The sequence below is a fragment of the Mustelus asterias genome, chromosome 15, assembly GCF_964213995.1.
Source record: "Mustelus asterias chromosome 15, sMusAst1.hap1.1, whole genome shotgun sequence".
Classification (NCBI taxonomy): Eukaryota; Metazoa; Chordata; class Chondrichthyes; order Carcharhiniformes; family Triakidae; genus Mustelus; species Mustelus asterias.
Window position 1 is genome coordinate 102,946,563 of NC_135815.1, and position 24,589 is coordinate 102,971,151.

General features: G+C 44.8%; 1 protein-coding gene across 1 annotated transcript; it reads left to right on the forward strand.

The window, feature by feature from the left end:
- Nucleotides 1–771: 771 nt before the first annotated feature.
- cct4 (chaperonin containing TCP1, subunit 4 (delta)) lies at nucleotides 772–23,152 on the forward strand. The gene is made up of 14 exons (XM_078230460.1): nucleotides 772–1,255; nucleotides 3,273–3,325; nucleotides 3,429–3,518; nucleotides 3,741–3,849; nucleotides 9,380–9,522; nucleotides 11,634–11,755; nucleotides 15,292–15,424; nucleotides 18,400–18,539; nucleotides 19,489–19,585; nucleotides 21,145–21,255; nucleotides 21,393–21,523; nucleotides 22,208–22,442; nucleotides 22,534–22,647; nucleotides 22,949–23,152. The coding sequence occupies exons 1-14, from the start codon at nucleotides 1,147–1,149 to the stop codon at nucleotides 22,961–22,963; spliced, it is 1,602 nt and encodes a 533-aa protein (XP_078086586.1). The 5' UTR covers nucleotides 772–1,146; the 3' UTR covers nucleotides 22,964–23,152.
- Nucleotides 23,153–24,589: the final 1,437 nt, after the last annotated feature.

The window sequence follows — 24,589 nt, forward strand, 5'->3', positions numbered from 1 at the left end:
TTACACAGAGAGTGGTGTAGAGAGGGTGCCTGGAACTTGTTGCCGGGGGAGGCAGTGGAAGCGGATACGGCACTGACTTTTAAAGGGCGTCTTGACAAGTACATGAATAGGATGGGAATAGAGGGATATGGTCCCCGGAACGGTAAGGGGTTTTAGTTAAGTCGGGTAGTATGGTCGGTGCAGGCTTGGAGGGCCGAAGGGCCTGTTCCTGTGCTGTTATTTTCTTTGTTCTTTGTTCTTATCTGTGGCGAGAGAATAGAGCCAACGTTTTGAGCCAGGATGAGTCTTTGTCAGAGCTGAAGACAAGGAAACTAGGACAAAATTTATACAGTAAAGATGAGGGGGGGAGGGGGTGCAACACAGTGGCACACTCGTTAGCACTGCTGCCTCACAGCGCTGGGGATCCGGGTTCGACTCCTGGCTTGGGTCACTGTCTGCACGTTCTCCTGTGTCTGCGGGGGTTTCCTCCCACAGTCTGAAAGATGTGCTGGTTAGGTGGATTGGTCGTGCTAAATTCTCCCTCAGTGTACCCGAACAGGCGCCGGAGTGTGGCGGCTAGGAGATTTTCACAGTAACTTCATTGCAGTGTTAATGTAAGCCTACTTGTGACACTGAGAAATAAACTTTAATTGATAGGAATAGCATAGGCGGGAAGGCAAGGGGAATGTAAATGGTGATGATAAAGGCTGGGAATGGAGCAGAGAGTGGTGATGAAGAGATGGGCAGTCTTGGGGAAGGTTTGTGGGGTGAAGTGTTTGAGGATTGGCTCTCAGTCTGTGCAGGGGAAAGCTGGCCAGCCCACTGCACGCGTCAGCTCTCTCCACAGCTGCTGCCTGACCTCCCGACTTTTCTCAGCACCTTCTGATTTTATTTCAGATCCCCAGCATTTTATTTCCAGTTTACTGTTTGAAATATTAACTTTAATTTAGAATTAATCAAAGTAAGCCGCCCGGCTTCTGTTTGGACAGCCGCTGACGTCACGCGGAGGCCGGGGTCCTGCGGCTTTCTGGAAGCTTCTCCGCCTCAGACACAAGGAGCGGCTCAGGCTGACAGAGCGGGCCGGCCAGCGCAATCCGCGACCATCCGCAATCCGCCGCCATCCGCACTCCCCCCGCATCCCTCCATCCGCCCGGCAGTCCCGCCGCCATGCCCGAGAAAAGTTCCAGTAAAGGCCCCGGCTCCGCGGGCAAGGGGGTTTACCAGGACCGGGACAAACCGGCCCAGATTCGCTTCAGTAACATCTCGGCTGCGAAAGGTGCGGGACGGAGGGGGGGTTGGGGCGGGGGGGGGACGGGGCGGGGGGGGACGGGGCGGGGGGGGGACGGGGCGGGGGGGGGACGGGGCGGGGGGGGGACGGGGCGGGGGGGGGACGGGGCGGGGGGGGACGGGGCGGGGGGGGGACGGGGCGGGGGGGGACGGGGCGGGGGGGGGACGGGGCGGGGGGGGACGGAGGGGGGGTTGGGGCGGGGGGGGGTTGGGGCGGGGGGGGGACGGAGGGGGGGTTGGGGCGGGGGGGGGACGGGGCGGGGGGGGACGGAGGGGGGGTTGGGGCGGGGGGGGGACGGGGCGGGGGGGGACGGAGGGGGGGTTGGGGCGGGGGGGGGACGGGGCGGGGGGGGACGGAGGGGGGGTTGGGGCGGGGGGGGACGGAGGGGGGGTTGGGGCGGGTGGGGACGGAGGGGGGGTTGGGGCGGGTGGGGACGGAGGGGGGGTTGGGGCGGGTGGGGACGGAGGGGGGGTTGGGGCGGGTGGGGACGGAGGGGGGGGACGGGGCGGGGGGGGACGGGGCGGGTGGGGACGGAGGGGGGGGACGGGGCGGGTGGGGACGGAGGGGGGGGACGGGGCGGGTGGGGACGGAGGGGGGGACGGGGCGGGTGGGGACGGAGGGGGGGACGGGGCGGGTGGGGACGGAGGGGGGTTTGGGGCGGGTGGGGACGGCGGGGGGTTTGGGGCGGGTGGGGACGGCGGGGGGTTTGGGGCGGGTGGGGACGGAGGGGGGGTTGGGGCGGGTGGGGACGGAGGGGGTGTTGGGGCGGGTGGGGACGGAGGGGGGGTTGGGGCGGGTGGGGACGGCGGGTGGGGACCGAGGGGGGGTGGGGGGGGATGGAGGTGGGGTGGGTGAGGGGGGGTGGGGGGGGATGGAGGTGGGGTGGGTGAGGGCGGGTGGGGCACGGAGGGGGGGTGGGTGAGGGCGGGTGGGGCACGGAGGGGGGGTGGGTGAGGGCGGGTGGGGCACGGAGGGGGGTGGGTGGGGCACGGAGGGGGGGGTGGGGTGGGTGGGGCACGGAGGGGGGGGTGGGGTGGGTGGGGACGGAGGGCGGGTGGGGCACGGAGGGGGGTGGGGTGGGTGAGGGCGGGTGGGGCACGGAGGGGGGTGGGGGGGGAATCTGCAGGAGCGGGGGATCTGCAGGAGGGGGTGGGGTGGGGGGGATCTGCAGGAGGGGGGTGCGGCGGGGGGGTCTACAGAAGGGGGGTGGGGACATGGGGATCTGCAGGGTGGGTGGGGACATGGGGGGGGGGTCTGCAGGGGGCTGGGGACACGGGGGGGGGGGGTCTGCAGGGATGTGGGTGGGGACACGGGTGGGGTGGTCTGCAGGGGTGTGGGTGGGGACACGGGGGTGGTCTGCAGGGGTGTGGGTGGGGACACGGGGGGTGGTCTGCAGGGATGTGGGTGGGGACACGGGTGGGGTGGTCTGCAGGGATGTGGGTGGGGACACGGGTGGGGTGGTCTGCAGGGGTGTGGGTGGGGACACGGGGGTGGTCTGCAGGGGTGTGGGTGGGGACACGGGGGGTGGTCTGCAGGGGTGTGGGTGGGGACACGGGGGGGTGATCTGCAGGGGTGTGGGTGGGGACACGGGGGGGCGGTGGTCTGCAGGGGTGTGGGTGGGGACATGGGGGGGTGGGGGTCTCCAGGCGTGTGGGTGGGGACGGAGGGGGGTGAGTGGGGGTGAAGGTGTTCTGCAGGGGGGGTGGGGACAGAGGGGGGTCTGCAGGGGAGTTGGGGATGTGGTTGTGCAGGGGGTGGGGCCAGAGGTGGGGGTGCGGGCAGGGTTATTTGGGCGGTAGGGGAGATGGAGGGACATTGGGGGTGGGGTGGGAAATTGTGGAGATGGAAGGGGGGGGGGTTGGGGTTTGTCATGGGCTGGAAACTTGGGGAGTTGAGACAGGCTGGAGTGTTTAGGACAACAGAGGGTGGAGCTGATGGGGGAGAGGCTGCATGTTTGTTGAGAGGGATAAGTTATAAATTTTTACAAGATATCTTTCTCTTTCAGCCGTTGCCGATGCCATAAGGACAAGTCTTGGCCCAAAAGGCATGGATAAAATGGTGAAGTCCTGTTGCATTTATAATTGAAACTTGTACATTGACATACACGTTTTGCCCTTTTCACTTCATGCTTTGTGTCAGCTAGTTTTATTTTTTCCCATAGATTCAAGATGGAAAAGGTGATGTGACAATTACCAATGATGGAGCAACAATTTTGAAGCAAATGCAGGTTTTGCACCCAGCAGCAAAAATGGTAAATGTTGTGAAGCTACTCTATTATTTTTGTTATAAGACCTGCCAGATTTTCTTAAATTGGAATAATTAACTGGAAAGCATTTTTATCCAAAAGCAGCTCCATTGTTTTGATTTCTCATTCATTTGGTCTTAAATATTTATTGTCTCTCCTTAAATAGACATTTCAAGATTGCATTTTCATGTTTGTAATCTCACAGCTATTTATGTTCTTTGACTTAAGCTGGTGGAGTTGTCAAAGGCTCAGGACGTGGAAGCTGGTGATGGGACCACTTCTGTTGTGGTAATTGCAGGAGCTTTACTTGACTACTGTGCTAAACTGCTTCAAAAAGGTTTGTATTATAATTACTGTATCAGAACTATCTTTTAATATGGATTTAAATGTTGGGATGAAATAGTTTCATCAGATTTAGTGCATGGGATGTACGGCACCACAACAGGCCAGCCAGCCCAACTGGTCTATGATGATGTTTGTGCTCCACTCAAATCTTTCCAACTCTAAATCCTCCCATCTTAATCCTCTCTTCTCTTCCCCCTTGTCTAGTGCCACCTTAAATGCATCAGTACTATTTGCTTCAACCATTCCTTGGTAGCAAGTTCCACACACTTACCACTTTAGCTAAAGTTTCTTCTGAATTTCCTATTCTTGGTGACTATCTTATATCGATAGGGTCTCATTACACTCTAACAAGAGCGCAAAAGGAACCATTCTCTCTGCACCCACTCTTCAAAATCTTTCACAATTTTGAAGACCTCTTAGGTTACCTCTTAGCCTGCGTTTTATTTTAGGGGAAAAGAGACCTTGTCTCCTGATGTAGGCCTCTTGCATTTCTGGCATCATCCTCGAATCTTCTCTGTCACCTCTCCATTGTCTCTCTCTCTCATTGTTATACAATGATAACAAGAGCTGCAACCAACATTCAATAAAGATTTATCATAAATGTGATGATCCTTTTTAAAGAAAAAGCTTGAAGCTTGATTTCTGTAAGATAGTCATTGCTATTCTTTTGTTTTGGAAAGACTGGTGTACTGGGGGGGATGTACTTGCTCGAGTGGTTGGGGAGAGTTTAAACTAATATGACAAAGGGATGGGGATCTATGTAAGGATTCAGAGTAGGGGGAATCAAGAACAAGAAAAAGATAGCATGGAGAATAAGAAAAGCAATAGGCAGAGAAATCAAGGATCAGAATAAGCTATTGTCACAGTAGTTAAAAGGACTAGCCTTAAGGTTTTGTACCGGAACACGAGGAGCATTAGAAATAAAATGGATGAATTCGGTTGTGCAGTTGGTTTTAAAAGGAGTTGGGATTATGGAGACATGGCTCCAAGGCGACCAAGGATTGGAACTAAACATTGAGGGTTATTCAGTGTTTAGGAAGGATAGACAGAGGAACAGGTGGTGGAGTTGCATTATTGATCAGAGAAGATATTGATACAATATTGAGGAAAGATATTAGAACAGGTGATATTCGGCATGTTAAAAGAAAAAGATTGACAAAAATGAAAGTAGACCCCTTACAGTCAGAAATGAGGGAGTTTCGTAATGGGGAGCAAGGAAATGGCTGAGGAACTAAATTTGTATTTCTGTGTTCTCAAAGGAAGCACAGTAAGAAGTCTCACAACACCAGGTTAAAGTCCAACAGGTTTATTTGGTAGCAAATACCATAAGCTTTCGGAGCAATGCTCCTTCGTCAGATGGAGTGGTCACTGTTCTCAAACAGGGCACAGACACAGAAATCAAATTACAGAATACTGATTAGAATGCAAATCTCTACAGCCAGCCAGGTCTTAAATGCACAGACAATGTGGGTGGAGGGAGCATTCAACACAGGTTAAAGAGATGTGTATTGTCTCCAGACAGTACAGCTTGTGAAATTGTGCAAGTCCAGGAGTCAAGCTGTGGGGGTTACTGATAATGTGACATAAATCCAACATCCCGGTTTAGACCGTCCTCATGTGTGCGGAACTTGGCTATCAGTTTCTGCTCAGTGACTCTGCGCTGTCGTGTGTCGTGAAGGCCGCCTTGGAGAACGCTTACCTGAAGATCCAAGGCTGAATGCCCGTGACTGCTGAAGTGCTCCCCCACAGGAAGAGAACACCCTTGCCTGGTGATTGTCGAGCGGTGTTCATTCATCCGTTGTTGTAGCGTCTGCATGGTTTCCCCAATGTACCATGCCTCGGGACATCCTTTCTTGCAGCGTATCAGGTAGACAACGTTGGCCGAGTTGCAAGAGTAGGTACCATGTACCTGGTAGATGGTGTTCTCACGTGAGATGATGGCATCCGTGTTGATGATCCGGCACGTCTTGCAGAGGTTGCTGTGGCAGGGTTGTGTGGTGTCGTGGTCACTGTTCTCCTGAAGGCTGGGTAGTTTGCTGCGGACAATGGTCTGTTTGAGGTTGCGTGGTTGTTTGAAGGCAAGAAGTGGGGGTGTGGGGATGGCCTTGGCGAGATGTTTGTCTTCATCAATGACATGTTGAAGGCTCCGGAGGAGATGCTCAAAGGAAGACATGAATAAAGTTCTGAGAAACACGAGTTTTTAGTGAGCAGCTGAAGGAAATCAGTATTCGTTGAGAAATATTTTTGGGGGAATTAATAGGATTGAAGGTGGATAAATCTCCAGGGTATGATAATCTTCATCCCAGAGTATTTAAGGAAGTGACCCTAGAAATAGTAGACCCATTTCTGATCATTTTTCAAAAATCTTTGGACTCTGGAATGGTTTCTACAGATTGAAGATATCTAATGTAAGCCCCTCATTCAAAAAGGAAGGTAGAGAGAAAACAAGGAACTATAGACCAGTGAGCCTAATGTCGGTAGTAGAGAAGTTGCTGGAGTCCATTATCAAAGATTTAATAGCACAGCATTTAGAAAGCAGTGGTATAATCAGACAAAGTCAGCATAGATTTACAAAAAGGAAGTCATGCTTGACAAACTACTGGAATTCTTTGAGGATGTAACGAGCAGATTTCACCAGGGGGAACCAGTGGATGTGATTTATTTAGACTTTCAGAAGACTTTTGACAGGGTCTCGCGTAAGATTATTATGTAAAGTGAATGTGATTGTGGGTAGTGTCTTGAGATGGATAGAAAGCTGGTTAGCAGACAGGAAGCCTAAGAGTTAGAATAAATAGGTATTTTTTGACTGGCAGACAGTGACTAGTGAGGTTCAGCAGAGATTTGTGCCAGGACCCCAACTGTTCACATATTAATGATTTGGATGAGGGCACTACATGTATTGCCTCCGAATTTGCAGATGATACAAAGTTGGGTCGGAGGATTGATGGGTCCATTCCTTTGTTTGAAGAGACGAGGACAGCACTGATATGAGTTTTAAAATTCTTTTCTTTTATTGAAAAGAACTTCAAAAATTAACACGACAGAAGCAGGAAAAAAAGCAAACTACGAGACTGGCATCTAAGCGAGTCCCTCTAATCTAAGAACTGAACTGTCTAAAACCAAAATATATTTCAACCCTTATCTTATTATTGCAAATGTTTTTCGCATGCTGTCTCCATCTAGAAAAACAATCCTTGCAGCTGCAGTTATGGGAAACTTGTTTGCCTGCATTGTGTACCCTTCAGGAATGCAGTCAGCTTTTAGCTAACCCATCATGCCTTCTGATTCTACATGTAGTTAAGTTAGCTACAATTGTTCAGCTTAGCTGAGTTAGTTAACCCCTACAGTCTAGGATTTAAATGTAATTGTCCATAGGCAAAAATATCTTGAAATGAAGTATTTGCACAGACTGAAGCAAACAGGGCTACACATAGGATGCAGAGATGCTTCAGCATGATTTGGACAGTCTGAGTGAGTGGGGATATGTGTGGTAAATGCAGTATAATGTGGATAAATGAGAGGTTATCCTTTTCAGTAGCCACAATGGGAAGACAGATTATTTGAATGGGTGTAAATTGAGAGAGGTGGATACTCAGCGAGACCTTGGTGTCCTCGTGCACGCGTCGCTGAAAGTAAGCGCATAGGTACAGCAGGCAGTAGAAGGCAAATGGTATGCTGGCCTTTGCAGCGAGAGGATTTGAGTACAGGAATAGGGGTGTTTTACTGCAATTGTACAGGGCGTTGGTAAGGCCACACCTGGAATATTGTGTGCAGTTCTGGTGTCTTTATCTGAGGAAGGATATCCTTGCTATAAAGGAAGTGCAGCGAAGGTTTACTCGTTGATTCCTGGGATGGCAGGACTGTCATATGAGGGAAGACTAAGTTGGTTAAGATTACATTCATTGGAGTTTAAAAGTGAGAGGAGATCTCATAGAAACTTATAAAATTCTAACAGGGTTAGTCATTGTAGATTCAGAAAGAATGTTCCTGATGGTGGGGGAGTCTAGAACTGGGAGTCATAATTTGAAAATAAGGGGTAAGCCTTTTAGGGCTGAGGTGAGGAGGAATGTCTTCACCTATAGAGTGGTGAATTTGTGGAATTCACTAACACAGCAAATAATTGAGGCCAAAACGTTGTTATTTCAAGGAAGAATTAGATATAGCACTTGTGGCTAAAGGGATATTGAGGAGGGTGGGATCAAGATGTTGAATTTGATGATTAGCCATGATAATGAATGGCAAAGCAGACTCGAAGGGCTGAATGGCCTAATCCTGCTTCTATTTTCTATAAATGTTTCTATCTGGATTTACAGCCATAGTTTTTCTGGGGACTTGCTACTTGCCTCTAGATCAGCTTGACTCCATCTGGATTTCAGTTCAGCTCTTCCACTTTTGGATCGACTTGGTTTTCTCTTGCATGCTCACAGCCTCTCTCCCCAATAGCATTGGCTCGGTCTTTATCTTGGCTTTACTGGTCCAGTGAAGTGTTATTTCAATTGATTCGATTGATTATCAACCCTAATCTTGCTTATTCTTTACCTGCAAAAAGCCTTGGTTTCATTCTGTCCTTGGCCCTCCCTGAGTGTGTTCCAAACACTGTTATTGAACTCTTATTCCATGCCTTCCCTTTTGGTTATCCATCCACTCTGCCCTAATATATCACCTTTGTTGTGGAGCTCTGCTTTCATTCCCTCCTGCCCAAGTGACACTATTGTCCAAGTTTTGTTCGCTAACTTAACACGGGCTGTTTCTATCTTTTGTCCAAAATAATAAAGCCAGACTCTTTTCCAAATTTTCTGACTCTATGTAGGCCTTTTTGCAAGTTCTTTTAGTTTCTTTATACCACATTGCTGATCCTTTATATATCCAACAATATTCTATTTAGCATCTTCATGTAATGCAGCAATTATTTCTCTCTCAAGTATTTGCTATTTCTGCATCTTACCTACCCCTGCATCCTCTTTGTTTCTTTTACTCTATTAAATACTTGCTTGCCTTTTAGTTTACAGTTTTAAGAGTATACTTTTTATTATTTCATGGGATGTGGGTGTCGCTTGCAAGGCCAGCATTTGTTGCTCATCCCTAAGCCATTTCAGAGGACATTTAAGAGTTAAAACCATTCCTGTGGGTCTGGAATCTCACACAGGCCAGACCAGTTAAGGATGGCAGATTTCCTTCCCTAAAGGACATGAGTGAACTCGGTGGGTTTCACGCCAGTTGAAAATGTTTCATGGTCACCACTGGACTTGTAATTCAGGGTTAACTTTATTGAATTAGAATTCCCCCATCCTCCCTGCTGGGATGCAAACCTGGGCTCCATTATCCTGCATCTCTGGATTACTTGGCATTTCTCTTTCTAAATGCTGCTTTTATTTCCAGTGTTTTCTGTATATAATTGTTGATGTTGCTTATTTTCATACTTTTTAATAAAAATTAATTCATAGGAACATAGGATGTGCAAGTGGTTTGAATCAATTATTGTTTCATTTTTACAAAATTGATCGATCAATTATTCATTAAAGGAATCCATCCTACAATCATATCCGAGTCTTTCCAAAAGGCCCTAGAAAAGGGAATAGAGATTTTGAATGGCATTGCCCAACCTGTGGAACTAAGTGACCGGGAATCTCTCCTGAATAGTGCTACCACTGCTCTCAGCTCCAAAGTAAGGCTTTTTTAATTGTGGTTCATACTGTTCACCCTACATTCTTAATGTGCCAAGCTACAAAGTACAATAAGTACAAAGTATAATAAGAATATTGCATATATTACAGGCCATTACACAATTTCCATAACCTATTTTGTTGCACTTAAATCATATTATGACATTTTTGAGATAAATGTATATTTAATATATTGCAACATCTGCAAATTTTGGTGTCAGTTGATTGGGTGACGTGTAGATTTATTCAGCAGCATTCATTCATTAATTCAAGAATGATTATTTTGGAAAACTTCAAATCCAATCACTTTTTGTTATCAGAGATTCCTAACTGTTGCTATGTTCTGTGTAGTCAATCACTTAATGTCTGGTGATATGGACTGAATTGGCTTCTATGGCTGAAGTTCCTTACAAGCACCTGAATCGGTTTCATGCACTTGTACTGGATTTCACTTATGTTGATTCCTTTAAATCCAGACACAGGCACAGAATTTGGCAAATGCATCCTTTGTGGTGATTCTCCTGGGCCATTGTGGAACTTGAATTCCTCCATTCAGAGTACCTTCTACATCCAGGTTTATTCCTGTCAGTTGGGTGGGAAAGGTAGTGATCAGTGGGAGGTTCCCTTGGGAATGTTTATTGTGATTCAATGAGACTTAGTAGGCATTGAGGGCTCAAAGTAGGTCCTACCTGACTGTATTTCGGTGTGCCCATCTCTGGTGAGTCTGTTGTACTGCTGGAACAGAGTACACCCAAGGTTGGTAATGGTGAATCTGGAATATTAATAGCCATAGCAAAGAGTCTTGTATATTTCAAGCTGTTTGACCAGTCTAGAGAACATTCCTTTTTTTTAAAAACCTGGATTATAGAGAAGAGTGTTTGACTGGACTGAGAATGCCTCAGTATTGCTTTGCTGCAATGCTTTGTTGCTGAGAGGTGTGTCTGACTTTAAGACATTTTTCAACCTGACAGTGAAGGGTTCAGGTGTGTGATAGAGGAGAGACAGATAATAGTTGAGACACAAAGTTGGACAGAGAGAGAAGGGAAGAAAGAAATTAACATGTCATATGCATATTTCCAAAATGGAAGCTATAAAGATAGGAATCCCAGGTGTGTGAAAGTGCTGAGGGAGAACATTGATGTTGATAAAATGCTACCACTATCTTTCAAAGAACAGTACAGCACAGGAAACAGGCCCTTCGGCCCTCCAAGCCTGTGCCGCTCCTTGGTCCAACTAGACCAATCGTTTGTATCCCTCCATTCCCAGGCTGCTCATGTGACTATCCAGGTAAGTCTTAAACGATGTCAGCGTGCCTGCCTCCACCACCCTACTTGGCAACGCATTCCAGGCCCCCACCACCCTCTGTGTAAAAAACGTCCCTCTGATGTCTGAGTTATACTTCGCCCCTCTCAGCTTGAGCCCGTGACCCCTCGTGATCGTCACCTCCGACCTGGGAAAAAGCTTCCCACTGTTCACCCTATCTATACCCTTCATAATCTTGTATACCTCTATTAGATCTCCCCTCAGTCTCCGTCTTTCCAAGGAGAACAACCCCAGTCTACCCAATCTCTCCTCATAGCTAAGACCCTCCATACCAGGCAACATCCTGGTAAACCTTCTCTGCACTCTCTCCAACGCCTCCACGTCCTTCTGGTAGTGCGGCGACCAGAACTGGACGCAGTACTCCAAATGTGGCCTAACCAGCGTTCTATACAGCTGCATCATCAGACTCCTGCTTTTATACTCTATACCCCGTCCTATAAAGACAAGCATACCATATGCCTTCTTCTCCACCTGTGTTGCCACCTTCAAGGATTTGTGGACTTGCACACCTAGGTCCCTCTGTGTTTCTATACTCCTGATGACTCTGTCATTTATTGTATAACTCCTCCCTACATTATTTCTTCCAAAATGCATCACTTCGCATTTATCCGGATTAAACTCCATCTGCCACCTCTCCGCCCAATTTTCCAGCCTATCTATATCCTGCTGTATTGCCCGACAATGCTCTTCGCTATCCGCAATTCCAGCACTGATTAAGTGATTAGTATTTTCAACTCAAGGTGCTAAGACAAAGCACTGAGTTGAAATAAACTGCGTTTTTATTTTGTAGGTTGTTTCTCAGTATGCCAGCCTCCTTGCGCCAATGAGTGTTGATGCAGTAATGAATGTAATTGATCCTGCAACTGCCACTAGTGTGGATCTCCGAGATGTCAAAATTGTCCGGAAGCTAGGGTAAGAACAAATATCCATGGATGTATTAGTAATTCATATCTTGATTCTCATAACTTAAAAATTATCTCAATTTGGTGAACATAAGGGAAACTGTTTTGGATCATTATTTCATTTAGCAGCTTCATTGTTTGATGTGATTTTGGTTGACTCCCATCTCATTTGTTTGAGAATGGATATTGTTATGGACAGGGGAGGGAGGCAAAACTGAACTCCTTTAATTTTCTCACGATCTGTCCTTTAGGAGAAGTGTTTAATTTTAAAGTGACTCACAGCAAACTCTTGGGTTGAATTAGAAATATAGTTTATTTACACATTCAAACATGGGAAATGGCTCCAGACCATTCCCATGAACATTGGAAAGATAAGCCGGGCAATATAGATACAAAAGGCCCCCCTGCCCAGAAAAACAAGCACCAAGGAGGGTGTGAGAAGTCCTGCAGCTAAAAGAAGAACCCCTGCAAATCACTGTGTTCCCATTGTAATAAACCAGGTTGTTCCAGAACAGACTGTTGGGAATTGAGGGAAGCCTGTAGGTCTGATAGGGCTCTATATGAGGAGGCTCCTGAAGAATACCCCAGTAGCAGAGAATCTCGCTACAGAAACCTACCCTTTCCGAGTGTGCCTCTGAGCTGGACAAACTTCCAGGGTTTTGTCCTTTTGGGAACCATGTCTCCCCTGTTTGTCCCGAAATGTGAACAAGTCAATTGTACTGCTCTGGGGCAAGGGCCACTCAATCCTTAATGTTGGAGGAAAACCTAAACCAGCCCCTCGAGTAAAATATGTGGGAAGGCTGGGGAATGGTTCGAGGCCCAAAAGGTTAAACTAAAACCCATAACCATCGAGCAAGAGTTGCATGAATGTAACAAGGCTGGAGTTCGGCCAGTAAGGTTAAAATGATCCAGGAAGAGCCAGTACAATTTAAAATAAACTCTCAAAATATCCCAGAGCAGGGAAAGAGAACGTGAAGGAGACGTAGTCCAAGAGCCTGCAGGAAACCAAGTTACTAAACCAGGAAAAACCAAGGTTAAGAAATTGACAGTAGTTTGGCTGGCAAAAACCTTTCTGAATTTAAATGAGAATCAAGGGAGTCTGTAAACTGACGAGCAGATAGGGAGTGAGATGTCTCTTCCCTTTGAAAAGCCACAAGGCAGTGTAGCCAGAGCTATATCTCTACCTGGCAGTGGTGTTCCAGGGAACAGAGTGCTCACTCCCAATCTAAAGGCATCAGTTAAGTTGTTGGTCTCACTGTAAACCTTATGGCAAGTTTAAGCAGGGACCAGGAATGTTCCCAAAGAATGAGGGTGAAGCCTCACTTAGTTGAAAAGTCACAGGATGGTACAGCGAGTGCTCACCAATCACTAGAGGACAATTGTATTCTGAAAGGCAAGGTGCCTACCATCTAACTGACCAGAGAAATTCTGACAAGTGGATCCCATGCTCGCCCACCTTAGTGCAGAATCGCAAGGTGACCTGACAGGGCTGCTGATGGTAGTTAAAATGATTTGTAACAATCCACTAGGCAGCAGAACTGTAGCCCTACCCAGTATCGATGTAGGCAAGGCCACTAACAGAAGTCAGTCATCTTATCATCTGGGCCCAGAAAGGCTGGTGCAGATTCAGGAGCAGATTGCCTGCCTGTTGCCATGCTAATCCATAGCACCAGCAACTGGAACTGGAGTATTACTGGTTCTCGTGCCCGAGCCAGACACTAAACTAGAATCCCCGACAGAGGCCAACATCCCATTAAAACATTCAGCCTAATCACAGGCCAAGTGTTCGAACAGCTAAACCCCAGATTACCAAGGTGGACAGGGAGGAACTCAGCTGGACCAGAGCCACTTAGCCCTAACTGAGATCAAAAGACCAGACACTTGCAGTAGATACCTGGCATTCCCCTGAAGATCAGCAGGACCATTGCTCTCACTTGTGTGTTAAGCACCCTATAAAACTCCCAGGCCCTTTAGAGGACACTTAATCAGGAGTTGGACAGGAAGAGTTCTGAAGCCAATGGCTTTGCTTTTGCCTGATCTGTGACAGGAAAATTCAGAACTCCAACTGTGATGAGACTTTCCATGTCACCAAATCGTTCCTCATCCCAGACAGCACAATGTCCTTGCTGATACACTAACTCAAATTTCGACCCAAAAAATGCAACTGGGAACTGTCCCTGCTAGTTATGTGCTTCACGTGACAGTGTAAATGAGAGAATGAATGCATACTTTATTTCTTTTCTTTCAAAAGACAACTTGCGTAACAATAAGAAATAGAATTGTTTTTTTCTCCGAGGACTGGGGGACTAAGACCTCATACAGTGCAGAAGAGGCCCTACGGCCATCGGGTCCGCACTGACACGCGAGAAACAACTGACCCTTCACCTAATCCCATTCATCAGTACTTGGCCCACAGCCTTGAATGTTTTGACATGCCAAGTGCTCATCCAGGTACTTTTTAAAAGATGTGAGGCAACCTGCTTCTACCCACCCTCCCAGGCAGCGCATTCCAGACCATCACTACTCTCTGGATAAAAAAGCTTTTCCTCTCATTCCCCCTAAGCCTCCTGCCCCTCACCTTGAACCTATGTCCCCTCGTGATTGACCCTTCAACTAAGGGGAATGAACAGCTGCTCCTTATCCACTCTGTCCATGCCCCTCAAAATCTTGTACATAGGTCCCCCTTGGTCTTCTCTACTACAGCGAAAACCTATCCAACCTCTCCATAAAGTAAATGTTCCATCCCAGGCAGCATCCTGGTGAACCTCCTCTGCATCCCCTCCAGTGCAATCACACCCTTCCTATAATGTGGCAACCAGAACTGCACACACTACTCCAGCTGTGGCCTCACCAAAGTTCTATACAAATCCAACCCCTGCTTTTGTAATCTATGCCTTACTTGATAAAGGCAAGTGTCCCATATGCCTTTTTCACCCACCCTACTAACATGCCCTTCTGCTGTCAGAGATCTACTGAGGGGTTGGGAAAAATGCCATTGCTCATAAAGAGGGAAACAATGAAGAAATTAGTGCTGTTTAGTTTTAACCCCTCCTGCCAAATCCATTCACCCATCCATTCGTAACAGATATTTCAATTGTCTGTGGACTGTGATTGAAAGGTTCATCCTTCAACCCACCCACTACTGTCCTTCACGTCTATGCAGTATTAGAGATTAGCCAGCGAAAACTGCAAGGCTTTTTTTTTTCATCAAGCTAGTTTGTCAATCAGCAAGGGTTCCTTTGAACTCCAGTCTGGCTCAATGAGTGGATTAGAGTCTGCCACAACAGCTTTATTTGCTTTGGAGGTTTTGTCATTGAATATGTCATACGAATTACCTTGATTCCAACGGTAGTCTTTTGACCTAAAATCAGCAATCGGAAAGTTTTATGTTAAAACTCTGTTGAGCCTGGGTGTTCTTCACTCGGCAAACAGCAATTCACAGGATATCAGTCTTCACAAGTGGAACGTATGTTTTTAAGACATTTGCATGCCTTTTTTATTTAAAAAATGTATTTTTCCTACAAGTAATCTAAATCGTCTTTGCAGTGGAACTATTGATGACTGTGAATTGGTGAATGGACTGGTTCTGACTCAGAAAGTAGTAAATGCGGGTGTAAGCCGAGTAGAAAAGGCTAAGATTGGGCTCATCCAGTTCTGTTTGTCTGCTCCAAAGACTGATGTAAGTACATTTTTCTTGTCGTTTAGCTGAAGGGTTAAACCATGATCAGCTTTAGTTTCTTAACACAAAATTCCTTTAATATTCACAGCAATGTCAGTTTAAGTTTGAAAATCAGAATTCAGTTGTGAAAATGCTATACTGTTTCATTTTGAGCAAATAAAACGTATGTGGCTATCTTGGTGAAGTGAATTGATTTGATTTATTATTGTCACATGTTTTGGGATACAGTGAAAAGTATTGTTTCTTGCATGCTATATAGACAAAGCATACTGTTCATAGAGAAGGAAACGAGAATGCAGAATGTAGTGTTACAGTCACAGTGAGGGGGGGTAGAGAAAGATCAACTTAATACGAGGTAGGCCCTTTCAAAAGTCTGATGGCAGCAGGGAAGAAGCTGTTCTTGAGTCAGTTGGTACGTGTTCTCAGGCTTTTGTATCTTCTTCCCGACGGAAGAAGGTGGAAGAGAGAATGTCCGGGGTGCGTGGGGTCCTTAATTATGCTGACTGCTTTTCCGAGGCAGTGGGAAGTGTAGACAGTGTCAATGGATGGGAGGCTGGCTTGAGTGATGGACTGAACTTTGTTTACGACCCTTTGTAGTTTTTTTTGCAGCCTTGGACAGAGCAGGAGTCATACCAAACTGTGATACAACCAGAAATAATGCTTTCTATGGTGCATTTGTAAAAGTGGCAACGGTCGTAGTGGACATGCCAAATGTCCTTAGCCTGCTGAGAAAGAGGCGCTGGTGTGTTTTCTTAACTATAGTGTTGGCATGGAGGGACCAGGACAGGTTATCGGTGATCTGGACACCTAGAAAATTGGTGCTCTTGACCACTTCCACTTCATCCCCATTGATGTAGACAGGGACATTACGCTTCCTGAAGTCAATGACGATTTCCTTCATTTTGCTGACATTGAGGGAGAGATTATTGTTGTTGCACCAGTTCACAGATTCTCTATCTCATTCATGTACTCTGTCTCGTCATAATTTGAGATCCAACCCACTACGGTGGTATCGTCAGCAAACTTGAAAATTGAGTTGGAGAAGAATTTGGCCGCACAGTCATAGGTGTATAAAGAATACAGTAAGGGGCTGAGGACACAGCCTTGTGGGGCACTGGTGTTGAGGATGATCATGAAGGTGTTGTCGCTTTTCCTTACTGATTGCGATCTATGGGTTAGGAAGTCTAGGGTCCAATCACAGAGGGAGAAGCCGAGCCGCAGTCCACAAAGTTTGTTGATGTGTTTTGTCGGAATAATGGTGTTGAAGCTGACAATGGTGTCTGACATAGATGTCTTTGTTATTTAGGTGTTGTTCCAGGGTTGAGTGTAGGGTCAGGGCGATAGTCTATGCTGTGAACCTGTTGCGGCAATAGGTGAACTGTAGTGGATCCAGGCAACTGCGAGGCCGGAATTGATTTGTGCCATGACTAACCTTTCAAAGCACTTCATAACTTCATTACTGTTTGTTATATATAAAAATAATTTGCAGGAAAATGTAACTGGTTTAATTAGTAAGTTTGCGGGCAACACAAAGGTTGATGGATTGACTTCAGGAAGCGGATAGTGATGAGGACTGTCTGAGGATACAGCAGGATATACATTAGTTGGAGACTTGGGCAGAGAGATGGCAGATGGAGTTTAATCCGGATAAATGTGAGATAATGCATTTTGGAAGGTCTTGTAAAGATTGAAAATATACAGTAAGTGGCTGAATCCTTAAGAGTATTGATGGGCAGAGGGATCTGGGTGTACAGGTGCACAGGTCACTGAAAGTGGCAACACAGGTGGAGAAGGTAGTCAAGAAGGCATACGACATGCTTGCCTTCATCGGCCGGTGCATTGAGTTTAAAAATTGGCAAGTCATGTTACAGCTTTATAGAACCTTAGTTAAGCCACACTTGGAATATAGTATTCAATTCTGGTTGCCACACTACCAGAAGGATGTGGAGGCTTTGGAGAGGGTGCAGAAAAGATTTACCAGGATGTTGCCTGGTATGGAGGGCATTTAGCTATGAGGAGAGGTTGGAGAAACTGGAACAACAGAGGTTGAGGGAGACCTGATAGAAGTCTACAAGATAGAGAGGCATGGACAGAGTGGAAGAGTCAATTACTAGGGAGCATAGGCTTAAGGTGCAAGGTTTAAAGAAGGTGCACGAGGCAAGTTTTTTACACTAAGGTGGGTGCCTGGAGTTCGCTGCCAGGGGAAGTAGTGGAAGCAGATATGACAATGACTTTTATGGGGTGTCTGGACAAATACCTGAATAAGATGGGTATAGAGGGATACAGTCCCCGGAAGGGTAGGGGGTTTTAATTCAGTCGGGCAGCATGGTCGGTGCAGGCTTGGAGGGCCCAAGGGCCTATTCCTGTGCTGTAATTTTCTTTTGTTCTTTGTATAATGATGGATGTCAGAGCCACCGGATGATAAGGCACGCTGCCTGGTTTTTCTTTGGTATTGGGATGATGGTCGTCATCTTGAAGTAGATAGGGACCTCAGATTGGTGTAAAGAGAGGTTAAAGATGTCTGCGAATACTCCTGCCGGCTGGTCTGCGCAGGATCTGAGTGCTCGTATGGATACCCATCCAGGCCAGTTACTTTCCATGAACAATTATTGTATTGATAGTCATTTGGTAGTACATGTCCAGGTAGCCTTCTCTCTCCCTGATGCAGTGTAGTGTCCTCATCTCAGCATCCAGCTTAAAGATTTTGAGCTAAAGTTCCTCCAGCTGCAGACACTTGCTACAGAGTTGTTTACCCTGGATTTCGCATGACCAGTAGCGCTCACATTCTGCAGTTGAAGCACATCACCTGTCAAATGTATTGTGTTAATTAATTTTTTAATCTATAATTAATAAACCATACTATTCCCTATAAGCTTTACCACTGTTAGTAAACCTTACTAGTACTTTCAGACTTGGGCAACAGTCAATGTGCATGAGAACAGGAGCTTCTTGTAAATTTTACTTTTATTCTGTAGATGGAAAGTCAGGTTGTAGTTTCTGACTATGCTCAGATGGACCGTGTATTGCGTGAAGAGAGAGCCTACATTTTGAACTTGGTGAAACAGATCAAAAAAGCTGGATGCAATGTTCTGCTGATACAAAAATCAATTCTGAGGTAATTGTTTGAATCAGGCATGAGTCTTGGTTGTACAAATGATTAACCAAATGAAAAAATGCTGGCAAATCTCAGCAGGTCTGGCAGCATCTGTAAGGAGAGAAAAGTCTTGGCGTTTCGAATCCACATCACCCTTTGTCAAAGCTTGAGATTTTCCAGCATTTTCTCTTTTGGTTTCAAATTCCATCATCTGCAGTAATTTGCTTTTGTACATGTGATTGGTGATGTGGTGTGCTGGTCTAGAAAGGTATTCTGCTATGGAGTAATATAGTATGTACTCACGCTGTACCTTATCTGGGTAACTTTTTTGGTACTAGGACATTTGTGATGCATTATATATTTGCATAGCTGGCCATACTATTTCTCACATTAAATACAATAGTAAATTGTTCTGATCACAAAGACACCATTTATGAGGAACTTGAACAATGTTCAAACGCAGTAAAATACAATTTGGCATATTTCAAATTGGACGTTGGCAAGTCAGTTGAACATTAGTTAGAGCCTAAGTGGGGCAGTTAAAGAGGAAAAATAACTTGTCACACACTCTTCTGAGACTTGTAATCTGGATTAGCATGGAAGATCTATATCTAAATGCCAGCTGAGTAAGTTTATTTGGTTTCAACCTAGCTTCCAGTTGATGCAAGTTTGAAGCAAACTATTCATAGATTTTAATATTTCTCAATGCTCAAATGGGTTGTTGAAATCAGAAACTCACGCTGGGAGCAGCCTGGATTTGCTTGGGAGTGGTTTACATTGATGCTTTGTCGAAAACATCTGTGTTCTGTTCTTAAGCAAGATTCTTGAGTGCAATAAAAGGTAGTAAATGTCATCTGACTTTATTGTATCTTTTCTGTTCCTCTAACCATGTGGTCACAAAGCTGAAATGTTTTATTCTTTAAGTTTGAGCCATTCTACTCAGGATTGACACTATTAATGATTGTTCCAGGGATGCACTTAGTGATCTGGCGCTGCACTTCCTCAATAAGATGAAGATTATGGTGATCAAAGATATTGAGAGAGAAGATATTGAGTTCATCTGTAAGGTATAAGAGGCTTCTGAGATGGTTGCGTGATAGAACCATAGAAAATTACAGCTCAGAAACAGGCCTTTTGGCCCCCCTTTTCTGTTGAACCATTTTTTGCCTAGTCCCACTGATCTGCACTTGGACCATATCCCTCCACACCCCTCTCGTCCATGAACCCGTCCAAGTTTTTCTTAAATGTTAAAAGTGACCCCACATTTACCACTTTATCTGGCAGCACATTCCACACCCACCACTCTCTGCGTGAAGAAGCCCCCCCTAATATTCCATTTAAACTTTTCTCCTTTCACCCTTAACCCATGCCCTCTTTTTTTTTTTCTCCCCTAGCCTCTGCAAAAAGCCTGCTTACATTCACTCTATCTATACCCATCAAAATCTTATACACCTCTATCAAATCTCCCCTCATTCTTCTACGCTCCAGGGAATAAAGTCCCAACCTATTCAATCTCTCTCTGTAACTCAGCTTCTCAAGTCCCGACAACATCCTTGTCAACCTTCTCCGCACTCTTTCAACCTTATTTTTATCCTTCCTGTAACTAGGTGACCAAAACTGTACACAATACTTTAAATTCGACTCCAACTTTTATACTCAATACTCTGATTTATAAAGGCCAATGAACCAAAGGCACTCTTTACGACCCTATCCACCTGTGACGTCACTTTTAGGGAATTCTGTATCTGTATTCCCAGATCCCTCTGTTCACCTGCACTCTTCAGTGTCCTACCATTTACCCTGTACGTTCTACTTTGGTTTGTCCTTCCAAAGTGCAATATCTCACACTTGTCTGTGTTAAATTCCATTTGCCATTTTTCAGCCCATTTTTCTAGTTGGTCCAAATCCCTCTGCAAGCTTTGAAAACCTTCCTCACTGTCCACTACACCTCCAACCTTTGTATCATCAGCAAATTTGTTGATCCAATTTACCACATTATCATCCAGATCATTGATGTAGATGACAAACAACAATGGACCCAACACCGATCCCTGCAGCACACCACTAGTCACAGGCCTCCACTCAGAGAAGCAATCCTCCACAACCACTCTCTGGCTTCTTCCATTGAGCCAGTGTCTCATCCAATTTACTACCCCCCCCCAATGTATACCCAGCGACTGAACCTTCCTAACTAACCTCCCATGAGGGACCTTGTCAAAGGCCTTGCTGAAATCCAGGTAGACAACATCCACCGCCTTCCCTTCATCCACTTTCCTGGTAACCTCCTCGAAAAACTCTAATAGATTGGTCAAACATGACCTACCAAGCACAAGGCCATGTTGACTCTCCCTAATAAGTCCCTGTCTATCCAAATATTTGTAGATCCTATCCCTTATCACACCTTCCAATAACTTGCCCACCACCGACGTCAAACTTACTGGCCTATAATTTCCCGGATTTCTTTTGGAATCTTTTTTAAACAACGGAACAACATGCGCCACCCTCCAATCATCCGGCACCTCCCCCGTCTAATAAATTTAGACTTACTTGGAAAATTGACAGACTATCAATTTTAATTTCAAGTATCTATGATTTAAAAACAATTAAATACTCATCTTCTTTCTAGACTCTTGGCATAAAACCAGTTGCCCATGTTGACCAATTCATGCCAGATATGTTGGGCAGTGCAGAACTGGCCGAAGAAATCCGTTTGAATGGTTCTGGGAGACTGATCAAGGTAATGAGCAATACATCCAGTGGTGAGCAGCAGATTTCTTTCAAGTGCTTCTACTTTATAAAGGCTGTGCTGAAGATTCAATATTGGATATAATTGTAGCTACTTAATTATATTAAAATGATCACTTTTGATTGTAGATTACTGGCTGTGCCAATCCAGGAAAAACAGTGTCTATTGTTGTACGTGGGTCCAATAAATTGGTAATGGAAGAGGCTGAGCGTTCCATTCATGATGCCCTCTGTGTCATTCGTTGCTTGGTAAAGAAAAGGTAATTTTTCCAGATTACTCTTATTCCAGTGTACTTTAATTGGTATTTTATTTTTACTTCTGGTCAATTCATTTCAACAGAGGGAGTATTTCCAGGGTATAGTCAGGGTAGGACAGGTGTCAAGTTAAATATGAGACAAGTTTAAAAGCATGCTTTTTACCAATAATCAGGTTTTTTTTGCACTTATGTTTTAATTCTATAAATCACGTCTGGACTTTTTTCTGGATTAATGCATGTACTGCTATTTAAAATTGTATTTTAGAAATTTATAGTTTCTCCCACTGTCACAGAAAATTGATGCTCTGGTTACATGATTTCTCTTTGAGTGAAACAAACCTAAAAAAGTAAAACAAATCTAATGATCAAGGAGACGGAAAATATTCATTTAAATTTTGTGGCCATTTTCATGTTCATGGGAGATCATACAATGAAATCCTGAGAATTTGGAATTGGTACTACATAGACTTTTTTTAAAGTATAAATTGAGAAAATGCTACCTAGCTCACTGAAATCCTTATCTCAGACACTTGGTGTTAAAATTTACACAACTATTGATTCTGTCCGGCATAATTAAATGAAGAAGTGTACTCTGAATAAGCATTACCCTGATGAACACAATGATAGAATCAGGACTTAATAAAATAAAGTTATTGTTTAATCCTGTGAATTAATATTTTTTAACAGGGCTTTGATTGCTGGGGGTGGAGCTCCTGAGATTGAGCTGGCACTACGTTTAACTGAATACTCCCGTACTCTTAGTGGCATGGAGGCATATTGTATACGTGCATATGCTGATGCACTAGAAGTTATTCCATCTACTTTGGCTGAAAATGCCGGTCTGAATCCCATTTCCACTGTCACAGAGCTGAGAAATAGACATGCACAAGGGGAAAAGACTGCAGGAATTAATGTCAGAAAGGTAAGATTTTCATTCCTTATTTTTATTAGTATTTGTTGGTTGTACATATTGAAGAAAAAATGTTTGCCAGCAGAATCTGTTTCTTTTCTAGGGTGGTATTTCTAACATTCTGGAGGAGCTGGTTGTGCAGCCATTGTTGGTCTCCCTTAGTGCCCTGACACTTGCTACAGAAACAGTTCGTAGTATCTTGAAGATTGATGATGTGGTAATTGTTTTACAATTATGTGTAGGGGTGGGTGGGAGTGTGAAAAGGGACCTTTGTGTTCTGTTATTGTGCTCCCAAAAGCATAATTTTCTTGAAGATAAAATGAGCAGGCAAATTATTTAGTATCAGCAATATAGATGTAAAATATTTGTTTTGTCATTTTCATCAATTGCATACTCTCGTACTAATGCTGTTTAAGGTTTGATGTTCGTATTGTTATCAGACCAAAATGTTTTTCATGTAAATTTATTCTTGTCTTTGCAAGATATATTTAGTAATTTGGTTAATTTTTCCCCCCCAGGTTAATGCACGATAAGTTCAGTAGTGTGTCCAACAGAAGTGAGTGAGATGTCTTGATTCCACATGCACTCATCTGCGATGCCAACTCGTGACTGAACACAACTTTCTGATGTTCCATGAAAATTATCACTGCAGTCACCACATCTGTGTTTCCTAAATGTAGTAATGCTTTAACTTAATAAAATGTTGAAAGTTTTGAAGTTCAGCTTGGTTTGATTCACATTTTACTTTTGAGCATTTGTTGTTGTATACTGGAGGATTACTTTGGCTTATTTCTGTGCCATATATCCATTCAGCTCAAACAGTCTATGTTGGTATTAGTTCTCACCTCGAATCTCCTCATCTATTGTCATCTAACTCTACCATCATAACCCTCTATTTCCTTCTCAAATGCTTGTGTGGCGTCCATACTATTTCAACCACACCCTGTGGTAGTTGCTACTTTTTGATTAAGGTAATTTCTTCTCCATTCCCTATTACTTTTCTTGGTGTTTATCTTATATTGATGGCCTCTATTTATGCAGTTCCTGAGAAGAAGATATTTATGCATTCTATCAATATGTTTCGTAATTTTAAATACCTCTGGTCACCCCTCAGCTTTTTTTCGAGTGGAGAGTGACCCAGGCTGTTGATCCTTTCCTGTTGGGTATACCCATACATTTGTCGTATCACCTTTCCCTGTACCTTCTCTAGTGCACTTATATATTTTCTTAAATATGACCAGAATAGTGGTCTAACAAAAGTTTGATACAAGTTTAGGATACATTAAATACTTAATTCAATTCCATCTCTCTAGCAATAAAATCTAGTGGTTGATTTGCTTTTGTGTGGCCCTGCTAACCTGTGATTCAGGCGGCACGGTAGCACAGTGGTTAGCACTGCTGCTTCACAGCTCCAGGGACCTGGGTTCGAATCCCAGCTTGGGTCGCTGTCTGTGTGGAGTTTGCACATTCTCCCTGTGTCTGCGTGGGTTTCCTCCGGGTGCTCCGGTTTCCTCCCACAGTCCAAAGATGTGCGGGCTAGATTGATTCTACCGTGTCTAGACCTGCACTTCTGATTAATAAATCTTCCTATCAAGATATACCAGCTCACATTCATCTGCTAATTAGTTTCCATTCTGCCCATGTCTGTTGTACTATCTGTTTTTTAACTGCTCATTAGATTTCTGAAAAACATTTGAAGGAATCAACAGTAGTCTACTAAATTTTTGCTTGACATTGAAAGTATGAGCACTGACAAATAATCATCTGTGCATACATTTAAGAAGAAAGGTGCTTTTTGGAGTTCATAACTCTAAAGTGTAAATGCAAAATAATGCTTAAAATATTTCAGCATGTTAGCAGAGGTCTTGCGCAATTCTTTCCATGTACATTCTAGATATTTGTAAAGAATTAATTCCACATATTTCCGATACAACAAATCTCATTCAATTACCTCCCTCGGAATATAGTTTCAAATGGTTGTGTTTTGTGTTCAGCAATGTAATCTTGCTGATCTCAACTATTTCTCTAAAATATTGCTTCTGTGAATCATGCCTATTAACAGGAAGAGAATTTCAATTTCATGCAGTTTGTAAATGTTCTTAAGCAAATCATAGCCTCCCTACAGTGCTGAAGGAGGCCATTCTACCCATTGAGTTTGC

Bases quoted from the DNA above. Each gene is read 5' to 3' on its own strand.
- cct4 (XM_078230460.1), top strand. From the start codon at position 1,147: ATGCCCGAGAAAAGTTCCAGTAAAGGCCCCGGCTCCGCGGGCAAGGGG. The intron at 3,326-3,428 runs GTGAAGTCCTGT...TTTTTCCCATAG, and splicing joins CAAAAGGCATGGATAAAATG to ATTCAAGATGGAAAAGGTGA. The intron at 21,524-22,207 runs GTAATTTTTCCA...ATTTTTTAACAG, and splicing joins CGTTGCTTGGTAAAGAAAAG to GGCTTTGATTGCTGGGGGTG.